This window comes from Elgaria multicarinata, chromosome 2 (genome assembly GCF_023053635.1).
Source record: "Elgaria multicarinata webbii isolate HBS135686 ecotype San Diego chromosome 2, rElgMul1.1.pri, whole genome shotgun sequence".
In the NCBI taxonomy this organism is placed as follows: Eukaryota; Metazoa; Chordata; class Lepidosauria; order Squamata; family Anguidae; genus Elgaria; species Elgaria multicarinata.
The window spans coordinates 38,230,384-38,243,173 of NC_086172.1; the positions used below are offsets into that span (position 1 = coordinate 38,230,384).

At 40.5% G+C, this 12,790-nt stretch overlaps 1 protein-coding gene across 3 annotated transcripts in view; it reads left to right on the forward strand.

Moving 5' to 3' along the window:
- The window catches only part of ZNF385B (zinc finger protein 385B), a 212,454-nt gene that overhangs the window by 46,703 nt on the left and 152,961 nt on the right, over positions 1 to 12,790 (forward strand). Inside the window, exon 1 of one of the 3 annotated variants that reach the window (XM_063116306.1) lies at positions 5,398 to 5,733. The exons of the other annotated variants lie outside the window; for them this stretch is intronic. Coding sequence (XP_062972376.1) covers positions 5,709 to 5,733 — 25 coding nt within the window. The 5' untranslated portion in view covers positions 5,398 to 5,708. Of the gene's footprint in view, positions 1 to 5,397; positions 5,734 to 12,790 lie in introns of those variants that run through there. 3 annotated transcript variants of the gene reach the window in all.

A 12,790-nucleotide genomic window follows, 5' to 3' on the forward strand; every position in this document is an offset into this window, starting at 1 on the left:
CATGAGTGTTTCTTGTTTATTGCTATCACTTAGAACAGCTGGCAAGTGTTTGTTTATTTTTTCATACTAATTGTAAGGTACTGTAACTTTGAGATATAATGACTAAAAGGAAAGCACTTATTTCTGGAAATGCGTGGATCAGATACTACTTATCTGTAAGGCCAATACAGCTGTTTAGCAGATTTGCATTCTGTGTTTGTCACAGTGAAGACTATCAAATGTAAGGGAAATATGCAGGTCCATTAACCAGGGACCTTCCATATGTTGTTGGAATGCAGCTCCCATCACCCCTGGCTGGGACTGATGAAAGTTGGAGTTCAACAACATCTGGAGGGCCACAAGTTCCCCATCCCTGCTGTAAACCATTCGTGGCTTTCTGCCACGCATCTTTCCTTTACGTTTCATGATGAGTGTCGAAAGACATGGGATGAAAACACAACTCACAGCACATCCGTCAGCTGCAAAATGAGTCTGGCTTCCGCCTGCCTTTTGCAGTTTCATTAACAGTTGTACATACTAGTGACTCAAATACTGAGATGAGTTATGAGTCTTTGTCTTCCCCCTGTGCTTCTGGTGGCCTGTTTGCTTCCTTGTTGCTGCAACCTGTTCATATATGCTGTGTAGTAAGTATATCCTTTTTATGAATGCATGAATTATCTCTCACCTTTTCTCAAAGGAGCTCAAGATAGTTGCATGGTCCTTCCCTCATTTTGTCTTTGCAACAGGCAAGTTAGGTGAAGAGTTTAATTGACCAAAAGTCATCGAGTGAACTTTATAGGAGAGTGTGCATTTGACCCTCGTCCAACATTCTAGCCACTGCGTCACACTGCTACTCTTATTGCTGTATTCACAATTAGTTTTTTTATTATTTATTAGAGTTATACACTGCCAAACTAGACAGTGCCCTTGGAGTGATTTACTGGGACACGGACACCCCATCAAAAAAGCCTGCAAAACTGCTCCGGGATATATGTGTGTGTGTGTATGACAACTTGTTGACATCATCAGCCATCCGCCAATCAGTGCTGTATACAAGGAACTTTTTGCTGCAAAGCCATTTTTTTCGGATCTCAATGTGGGGAAGGAGAGGTACATTTGGGCTGAACGATAAAGACACTTTCAGCATCAGTATCATTTTTATTCCACAAAATTGTACCCAAAGTGGCTCACAACATAGCCACTTTGGGTACAATTTTGAAAAAAAATAATAATTTACGAGTTAACAGTAAAATATAACAATTTTTTAAAAATACAATAGAAACAATTACAAATAACCATAATGTTGGCAGATAATTTAATAGTAGAAATATCTATCCAATGTAACAGTATAAATAAAATAAACTGATCCAACAACTGAGCACTAAAAGGGAGCGAGAATAAAGCACAATGCAAAAATATTAACAAATTATATATATAAATCTCCATTCCACATGAAGGTTCTCCACAATTAACTTTTTTTTTTAGTTTGAACATTTTATGTCATTGAAAAATGAATGCCATCATCAAAATGACTATACTCTATGGGGTTTTTTACATACCTGAATCCCATTAACATCTTGTACTGTGGTCATATCCTTAACTTACTACATTTATATTCCTCTCTGTGAGGTCTCTCAGGATAGCTCACAACAATAACAAAACTGTTTCTAAAAAACAGCCTAACAAACATTTTCGATTATAACCAATATAAAACTAAAGCAATGCAATAAAAATAATACATTTTTGAAATCGTCCCCAAAAGGCCTTCCTTTATAAAGAACACTTCATCTGGCCATGTAGTACAAAAAGCCCCCATCCCCTGCTTTTTGTACTACATAGCATAATTAAGAGTTCTGGAGAACTCAAAAGCATGCATTTTGGTTGGTCATAATAAAGATATTGCCCAATGGTGGACTTCCCACCCACCCCAAGTTGACTTTGCCTTTTTTCCTGGTAATACCTGAATTGAAATCTAAAATCATTAAGTACTTGCACCCTGATCCTGTTAACTTCAAATCTACTTCCTCTGATACTGCCTCTTTCCTGTGTCCAACCATGATTTCTGTAGACTTGGGTCCAGGATTGTGTTTCTATGAACTGAAGGACTCCTTTCATTTATTGGGGGGTTGAAATCCACAGAGAATGCCACTGGAGGAGGTCATTTTTGCTGATTCCCCCATTCATCTCTGTAGCCCTCTACATCACTTCCTATACAGTTCTGGAGGGTCCCCCAACTCCAGAACCAATTTTCAGGGGGCTGTAGAGTAGAGTAACCATATTGTATCTGGTCACTGTCATGTCTAGCCCTGTTCCCCTTGGGTTGAGGGAAGGTGTTTCAGATGATCAATCAGACTCAGACTCTGATGTAGAGGAGATGGCACCAGAAACATGCCAGATTATACCAGTGGAGGAGGCAGCTCTCACGAGCTCTTCACCAGCTGGAAATGAACCTCCTCCAGAGCTTATCTCCTCAAGGGTAAACAACACACAGTCAGTGGGAAGCCAGTATTCTTCCAAAGGGAAGGCCACAGAGAGGTTAGCTGATTCTAGAATACGCTGCAGACTAACACAGACAGAGCTAAAGGAAGGTGAGAGGAAGTCAGCCCAGCTGGCATCTCCTCAGAAGCTGCATCACAACCAGTCTCTCTGAAGTTAGTGCATTTTGGGAAAGGGCTTTCCATTCTTTTTGAAAGGACAATTGTCTCGCTTAGTTTGCATAGTTTTGCCTAAAGGAAAGTTCCTAGAGATTAAACTCCCTTCAGGTGGGAAGGGATGTTTATTGCTTAAATGAAGCTTTGTAGATTACTTAGCAGACCTCGTTATTGTCTCCCAAAACACGACAGTCACTCTAGCTGAAGAGGGAAGGGCTGCTGCGGCTGAAACTGTTGTGATGAAGAGGGTATTTCGACAAGTTCTGCATGCATACAAATGACACCTGCTGAAATTCCCTTTTCTATTCAACTGTTAAAGATGCAGGAGCCCTGTCCTACTTTCCACATGGTCACCCTATATATACTGTAGGGGGAATAGGAATCAACAAAAATACCTCTTCTGCCCTTCCTCTGTCACAGGGCTGGGCAGCATGCAGCCCAAGAGCAACATGCAGGCCCTGGTAGGTTCTGCTGGGCCCTATCACTATGGCACCATAACCTAGCAGGAATCTCCTGTGAGCAGAGTTCTATGCAAGGAAACTCTGGACCCAAGCCATAGCCAGCAGTTAGCTTCTTTCTAATACCTTCTGTGTGCCATCTTTGAAAAGCATAGACTTCTGTACTTCCCTAGCTTTAGAACTCCTTTCCTTTAGCTGTATGACATCACTCCTGGAGGTGATGTACACCATAGAACTCACATTTGGGAAGAGGTGCAATTGTGGTGGGTAGCCTTTGTGTACTTCAAAAAAGTGTTTATTATTGTTTGTATAGCACCGTCAATATGCATGGCACCTTTTGGAGTTCCACAGACAAAAATAGCCGGATCCACCCCAAACCCCTAGGAGATTGCAACCTAAACTAGACAGTGGGGGAAAGCAAGGAAAGTGGAGAGTGAGTACTGAATGTGATGGTCAGAACAGGTGCTGGAGTTCCACAGTGGAGAGAGCCAACACAGAACAGTTCTTAGAGAATGCAGGATCAATGGAGTGGCCATGGCAGTGAGGCCAAAAGAGGAGTATAGAGAGAGAAGGTGTGAGGTAGCTGGATCAGTGAGGTAGTCATCAAGGAGCAAGATGGGGTGTTATGAGAGAAAACAAATGTCAAGGCCCGGTAAGAAAAATAAAAAGAGACCCAGGGGTATAATATAGCAACATAGCAAGGGAGAGCACAAAGCAACAGAATGAACTTGAAAGTTTGAGGAGCTATCAGAGGCTGAATCTTGCACTGTTTGGAAATAAGCCCCCAGTTCTAGCAAGGTAGCGGTTACACCAATTTTAAAATCACTTCACTGGCTGACAGTTAGTTTCCGGGCAAAGTATAAAGTGTTGGTTATTACCTTTAAAGTCCTACATGGTTTGGGTCCAGGTTACATGCGGGATCGCCTTCTCCTATACAATCCGCCCCGCACACTCAGGTCCTCTGGGAAGAATTTACTTCAGTCAGCGAAAACAACCATTATCCAGAGGACCTTTTCTTCTGCCACTCCCAGACTGGAATGGCCTGCTGGGAGAGATTCACCAACTTAACAGTCATTCTGAATTTTAAAAAGCTATAAAGACTGATCTCTTCCGGCAGGCCTACCCAGTCAAATGTTAAGATGTCTAGGTGTTATTTTAATAATGTATTAGTTTGATACGTTTTTAATCGGTTTTATGTATTTATAGTATTTTTGGTTTTGATGTTGGTCCCCACTTCGATCCAGAGGGAGAAGTGGGTAATAAATAAATAAATATATTATTATGATAGTTGGTTGTCCAGAAGGAGAGGTCTCTGAAGGGGAGGGTAGCAGTGGTGGTGGTCTCCAAAGGGGTAGGCAAGTTTTGGCCAGAAGAGGAAGAGGTAATGGATTTAGAGCAGAGGTGGACAACTTGTGGTTCTCTAGATGTTTTGGCATGCATCTCCCATGATCCTTCGCTATTGACTATGCTGGCAAGGGCTGATGAGAGTTGTAGGCCAAAACATCTAGAGAACTACAAGTTGCCCACACCTCAGCTTTGTGGGTGAAGGAGCAGCAGTTCAGGAAGTAGCAAGAGAAGGAAAGGAGGGGAGAGAGGTAGTGAATGGGGATGAGATTAATAGAGAGAGACTAGAGGCAACAAGCAGAGGTGAAGAAAAGAGTAGGGAGGGTGAGCCGATTAAACCTCAGAGAACAGAACAATAGAGGGAAGAGCAACAGGCTGAAGAGCAAACATCTTAAAGTGCAGCTCAACAGGTGCTGAAGTTGGGTTCCAAATGAGCACCAAATGGTCTAAATTTACAAGGTCAGTAAGCCATAGGGTGACTCTTAACATCTACCATATTCATTTCTGCCATTCGAGAAAATGCTTTCTGTTAGATATTTTAGGACAGTATATAACCGATGCTTCTTGTTTTCTGAACATGTGTGTGCATTTTCTTAGAAGAGGGAGGGGGGAAACCTCAATGAATATGTCACTATTTTCATTTTTAAAACATCCTCCAATAATAAACCTCCTTCAACATATTGGCTGCTCTTCTGTAGAAAACCCAGGGCTAATTTTAACGCTCACACCATTTAGGAAAATGATTCTTCATTCTGCATGGTTTGGAGCTATATCGGTAGAGCCATTTCATAATCATCTGTCTTCGCTTGAATTTGATCACAGCAGCTGATTCCATGCATTCATAATGAAGCCTTAAGGTTGCTTATTTCTCGGCATAAATCTACCCCGAAGACCTTCTACTTTGTCAGTGTGCGCTCTCTCTCTCTCTCTCTCTCTCTCTCTCTGTGTGTGTGTGTGTGTGTGTGTGTACGTGTGTCAGAACAAATGAATGTGTGGAACTGAAATTGCTCTGCTTTCTTTATAAATGACTCAGTGTGCTTGTCCTTCCCTAAAATGCTGCCAGCGTGTAAAGGATTTTCAATGAGCAGTGCAAATAAACCAGCAGTGGAGAAGGTGTGAAGCAGCACTGGTATAACAGTTTACTGTCACACAGATGATCAGGGCTGGAGAGCTTAAGTCTCTGTAGCATCCACCATACCTCTTGCTGTTCACACACTGGAAGTTTTGTGTTTCTAACCTGGTTTCTTTTACAAGCTGGATATTTAGCACTACCATAATGTGGAGTGGACTTCCTAGCAGAGGTGAGCAATGATTTATTTATTTTTAAGTAAACATTGCAGAATTGCTTTGAGGTTCATTCCTATACATTCTCACATGTCTGGCATCTTTCTTTTGTGAAAGTGGCATTTTGTACTTCAGTTATGCCAACAGAGATAACACAAAGGCTAGAAAAAGCATGAGGAAAAACAGATTAGAATAGTAGTAGTAGTAGTAGTTAGCAGTATTCATAGTATTGCATTATAAACACAATTCTATAAAATAGGCTAATTCTCCTCTTCTTTTGTGCCTGTTCATTTGAGAAGACTGTCCTAGCAGATAGTCATTATGCATTTCAAATGTATCAAAATGCATCTCTACATACAAAATGACTTGCTGATCATTAGTTAATGAGGCTAATTAATTGTCAGTGTGATTGTATACCTGTGGTCAGAAAATAACCTGAAGGGCATTAAATTCTACTTACAGAAAGCTTGACTTGAGAAAAAATTAAATACAGGAGATAAATGCTAAACCTTGCCTTGCAACTAATAAAATAAAAGCAATAGACTACATTCTGGTTGACCTTGTTATTAGTAAATGGCATGACCTGTCTAACATAGGACAACTTCCAGTAAATTCATTTGCAAAGACAACTTGTTTTATGAGAGACATAAAATTACTGTCACTGCTGCCGATCCATGCTTTAATTAAATATGGCATTTTAAGTCCTGCAATTCTTTACTTAAGGCATAAATACATTGTTGAGACTAATTTGTGAAGTTCATATTGTCAACCCCTTAAGTTTCAAAACAGCCCAACAAAGGATTAAGTTGTGTTTACCTGCCTAAAAAGTTCTAGCCAATCATTTCAATGTGAAAATTATTCATTAAACCTTGGCTTGCTTATCTTTGTTGATGTAGATGTTGCTTTAGTGATGTGTTTTAGGTCTGGCTAGTATTACCACACATGAAGAGAAAATTATAAGCAAAGATGATGAATGTGGTGTATCTGTTTGCAGAATGACTGTTCTTCTTCATGAGAAATTAACCCATCTCATGCCTTTTACCAGTAAATGTATTCATGAAGCCGTTGTTTTTATAGCTTCCAAACAGAGTTACAGATAAGAATATGTTTGTTTGAGAGAAGATTCGAGAATTTCCACTTACTGACAGTACACGTAAAGCATGGCTAACCAGGAGCAAACCCATTTGTATTAGCCAATCTGTCTTTGCAAGTCCCAGGGCCACTATCTTGCTAGAAGCCACTGTGTGCTTTTGAAAGCATGAAATTAGTTTTATACTGAGCACATGGTTTCTCATTTAGCAGTTCTCTTTATGGAAATGGTCAGTTTATGGTTCACTGCTAGGATTTTGGTCTTCTGTAAAAGCTGATAGCTTCTGCTAAGGTGTCCATTGGAGATAAAAAAATGAAAATAAAGAAATGGAAGACAGAGAAAAACACTAATTAGAACCAAGAGAATGGATTTGTTCCCATCAGTACTATCTGCTTGCAGCATTATTTCTGAATATCACTTGTAGATGTTTTTTCCCCTTGTCATTGCCAATTCATGGGTTGGACTTTTTTCATGAACAGTAACAAAACTTAGAAACAACTTTATAACTTGCAAGATGCCTTAAAAATAAATGTTCAAGCTCTTCTGGTAAGTTGCTTTCAAGAACTATTTCATTCAGCATCTCTTTATGTTCCTGTGTGTATCATATAGGAACATAAAGGTTACTCGTCTTAGTATAACTGAGTCTGGATCCAACCTCTTATGCTTGCAATCCTTAATAGAATAGACCTAGTATTTTAAGGTTACAATCTTATATCACACTTACTCTCAGTAAGTCCTACTGAACACAAAGGGGTTTACTTCTGAATAAGCATGCATGGGATTGTAGTATAAGGTTGCAATCTTTTGCACACTTACCAGGGACCCTATGAACATAATGAGACTTGCTTCTGAGTAAACTTGAATAAGATCATCCCACAATGATATGAGAGCAGATCAGTGGGAATTGCTTCCAAGTAAACTTGCATAGGATCAGGTTGTACATTAAGCCAAGGCAAACCAATGTATGTAGGTTACAAGCAATTAATCTTATTTTCCTTCCTTGAGCTATAAACAGCATTTAGTGAGGGAGAAAAAAGTTTCTACAACCTGACCCTTCTCATTCACCTGCTGCCAAGAGTGATTAGGCTGGTGAGAACAAGGGAGAAGGCCTTTTCAGTGGTGGCCCCGCACCTCAAGAATCCACTTCCATCAGAGGTTTGTCAGGCCCCTTCTTTGCAGGTCTTCAGGAAGCTTCTGAAGACCCCCCTGTTTTGCTGGCTTTTCCATTGTCTGTGGGCTACAGGTTTTACTGATGTAATTTGTTTTTATAGTTTTATAATATTTTATTGTATATTTATTGCCTATTGGTATTTGTCTGTTTTTATTCCGCATGCCATCTTAAAGGTGGCCTAAAAATAATTTAAAATCAAATAAACATGTCTACTCAGAAGCAAAACTCAAATATAATTGAGACTTTGGGCCTTGCTAGCCCTACCTGAAAATCCGGGCATGTGGAGGGGCCAGTCCACGCTAGAAGTAGCGCAGGCTGTCGCTCATATCCACATGTCAGACGCAACGGGGTAAAGTAAAGCCCTGTCATGTCGGCCATTTTGTTTAATATCTTAAAGGGGCCGGGTGCACAGGAGCGCACCAGCGACTAAGGTAGGCTTAAAAAAAAAAGGGTTCCCTGCTCCCCCCTGCCCCCGATTTCCCCACCCTGGCCGCGATTCTCTGCTCGCGATCTCCGATTCCACCCCCCAACCGTGATTTCCGATTCTACCCCCTGCCCGTGATCTCTGATTCCCCCCATCCCCCCTGGCTCCGTTTTCCCCCATCCCCCCGGCTCCATTTTCCCCCATCCCCCTCTGGCTCCATTTCACCCCCCATATCCCCTGGCTCTGATTCCCCCCCCCCGGATCTCCCCCCCTGCCCTGATGGCCGCAGCGCTCCTCCTGCCGCTTTCCCCGGCTACTCATGAGTAAATGTGGTAACCGGGGAAAGCAGTGAACCAGTCTACACGCCTGCGGTCTGGGGCTCAGCACGAGTCCGTGGGAAATACCGGGCCACAAGCGGTTCTGGTTACCCCGAGGCCAGGGAGGTTTGACCCCTGCCCGAGCCCAGGATCCCCTGTGTGTCATCTGGATGCACAGGGACGAGCCCAGGCCTCGCACCAGGCTAACCCGTCGTCTAGCAAGGCCCTTTGTCACATCCATACATTGTTTCCATGGTACTTAATCTCTTTGAATTAGGTGGATTTACTTAAATATTGAAGGAATGCAAGCACACTAACAAATGTTGACTGAAACCTGCTTTTTTCTATATAGCATGCATGCAAGAAATACATTCAAAAAGCCTGCACAAAACAGCTACATGCACCAGAGAGTTGTGGCTAGCTACTACTTGAACACATAGTGGCAGCTGTATATCTACTGCCATAGATTATGTGAAGTCCTTACATAGTGCTAAAAGATTCAGTTAGTTTATGTTACACAATTTCTTTTATGGACTAAACATCCCATTTTCTGCATATAACTAACATAGGGTTGCCTGCTTTCCAATGAAACCCATAATAAGAATAGCATCTGTTTATAGGTTATATTATTACCTTGCCACCTGATATAAATTACCTTGTTCTATTGTTGCTTATTTCCTAGTAGTGGTATTAGGTGTTGTGCTGGCCGCCTCTATGCTGATGCACTTGTGATAACTTTTGACGATGTGATCAAAATATTTCCCAGTAAAAACAGGTTTGTGCAGTTGTGTAGACAATGAAAGGGGGACATTGGTGGAATGGGATCCTTTTCAAAAACTCTTCCATTACCACATTTATGCCTGGTGAGGCTGGTGTCACTGGACAGCACAGCATTGAATGAATTGTTCTAACATAAGAAGCAAGATGGAATGATTGCCCTGTATGGGCTCTTGAGAGGCAGTGATGGATTGAAGAATGGATTTCTATTATTTTTCATCCATGTGGAGTTATCTTTTATGGTTAGAAAAAATCCTTAGAATATGGGAAGCCTGGTATTCTCATGCAGAACCATCCCTTCTGGGTGATGTAAGGAACGAAAATGATTTAGGTGATCCGTGCACTCAGTGTTGAGATTCAAGTGGTTCAATATGGATCAGATCTTAAGAGTTGGTATAGGCTTCAAAAGTTAACAGGTGAGGAATGCTGACACTAACATGTTGGGGGCAGTGTCATATATCAGCAGTACCCTCCAAAATACCTTTGTATCAAAGGCAGTGTCCATTAGTACCATCTTGCTCTTCTGTCTTATTGTTGTCATAACGACAACCTTGGCAAGCGGTGAACTGTCAGGATATTTCTTTATTCCCAAATTTTGCATTCTAGCTAAGTTGTCTTTGTTTGCCAATGTGTCATATTCATTTCCTCATCTTCATAATACACCATAGTGGTGCTTTTGGGAATTTCTGTTTGATGGCTTGAGTGAGAACCATTTTTCAAATGTTCTGAAGAGTTGGAAAATATTCAACACATTCCTTCAGAAATTATTTGGAAGTGCTACAGTTATTCATTGTTTGATAACTCTATATTTCTAGAGAAAGGGTCATTCCTTTATACTGAGATTAAACAAACACTGCAGTGGGATGAGAACAAAGTGAGATGTTAAGTTATACACAGTCACTTCTCTCAATTTCCAAGTTTGGGGTGGGGGTTGTTTAATGAAAATCAGTTTAGGAATGACCAGGTAATATAATTCAGTTTTACCCAACCTGGTAGTTCAGATTACAACTCCCAGCAGTCCTGACCTGGCCTTGTTGACTGGGGCTGATGGTGGTTGGAATTCAAAACATCTGGAGGGTACCAGGTTCAGGAGGGCTTTCTTAACCTTTGCTACTTCAGTTGTTTCTCCTTACTGCTTCCCTGCTCTTCCCACAGGAGAAATATTTTCCCCAAGGAGAGAAAACCAACTGGAGGAGAGTGGTTTTGAGGGGGAAAAAGACAAGACAAGATGGAGTGGTGTGTGTACATCTACTCCTGATCATAGGCTCCCAAGGCTCCCATTTGTTTGTTTGGTGTTTTTTTTTAATAATCTAGGAGAAACCTAGGCTTGGCTGCAAGTAACATCTAGCTTGTCCCTAAAAGGATATTTTTGCAGAATAAACTAACAATTCAGGTCAGGAATGTCTTGTACTTGAAATAAAAACTTGATAGGCAGATATTTATATTTGCAGGGATAATCAGATGAAAGATCTAGAATATACAAGACATTTCAATCTCCTTACCCACTATCTTGGAAACTTTCAAGATGCTTTCAAAATCTTACAGCCCAATCTGATGCATATTTACTGGTAAGCAGGTCCCATTGAGGTGCTCAGGAGTTACTTCTTGTCCTAAATAACTGTGCCTAGAATTGCAGCCTTAGTAATATTTCACACAGACTTTCTCTTTGGTTTCTGCCAAAGTTTGTCACTACATGGATGAAAACAATATTACCTGAACTTGGGATTTTTGCCAATTCAAAATTCTGTAAATCAATTAAATTCTTTACTTTATATACAAGATGTTCAGATGTTCTTGTATATTTGATGGAGGGTGTGTGTGTCTCAGCTCAAATCCCCATTTAAAAGTTTTCAGATAGTACATACTAATGCCGTGCTTCTGTCAATGTCAATTTTCCAATCTTAAATTAGTTTTATTCCAAACTTTATATATATATAAAGCCTACATGAAAATTTGTACACATTTTTGTGCACATTTCTCCCAATACATGCATTTTGAATGCGTTTTACAGGTTTCCTAATATAATGCATTTTAATGTTATTTTTTCATTAAAATTTTGTGCACGGATTCCGTATTGCACTATGTTTGTATACATTATTGGAGAACTCCATTGCAAATTTCAGAGAAGTGTGAATTTCAAAGGGTAGCTGAGTTTCCATTGCAAATTTCAGAGAAGTGTGAATTTCAAAGGGTAGCTGAGTTTCGGTGTGTGTATTGGTTCAAATGCGTGAAATTAAAATTTATTTATTTATTACATTTTTATACCGCCCAATAGCCGAAGCTGAACAAAAAATGTCCTGTCTACAGCTCATACTCTGACCTCATCCTCAGAGAAACCTCTCCGCCAGTCAGAGTGGAGAGTACCAAGCTGGTTAGACTGATGTCTTGACTCAATATAAGCCAGTTTCATATATTCACCAGTTTATTTTGCCTGGGATTGCACTGCATCTTGGATTTTCTACTTTTTGAAATTGCTTCAACTGTTACTATCATAGCTGCATATTTCCCTCACAATTGCAGTTTTATCAAGGTTTTAAAATATTGGGAGGAAATGGTGCCAAAAGAGTGCAGTTATAGTGAGTATACATGATGCTCTCTTATGCAAAAGTAGCTTGTAAGAGGATGAATTGAACATATGTTTGTTGAGAAGTGTAGAAGATTTTTGTGATACCTACTGAAATGCCAAACACTAGCACAGGTTTCTGGCAGATAGTACCTAGATTCGCCATCTGGTAGTTTCTACTGAACATGATGGTTACAGACGTTATTATATTAAGTGGTATAAAAGTATTATTAATAAATAATAAATAAAATAAAGCATGGCAACAATGAAGTAAGTTTTCTTTGCTTCTTTGTAATCAAAATTTCAAAAAGGAAGTATATTATTTGCAATGGGAAGCATAATACTTAACTGAAATCAAAGGGGCTTATTTCTGAGTAAATAATATGGTTTGGTTTAACTGTATGCCACAAATGGTATGCAGAATTTCCCCCACACACAGACAGGTATACCCAAATCAGTGGAGGCTAGTGGCTCTGATTTCAGTGGGGATGAAAATCCATTTTAGGTTTCAGTCAGAACCTGCCAGAACTCCAGAGGAACTATCCAAGACTGAGTTCTGTCCCCAAAATAGGTTCAGCATTTTAGATGGTTCCTTTAGAGTTCTGGGTGGTTCTGGCTGAAATTCTGAGTGGAATCACAGACCACTGAAACATCACTGCCAGGCGTGGGGAATGGTCAGTGGACATATTGGCATTGGGGAATGTAGCCAGATGGTACAATCCTGCACCCCCT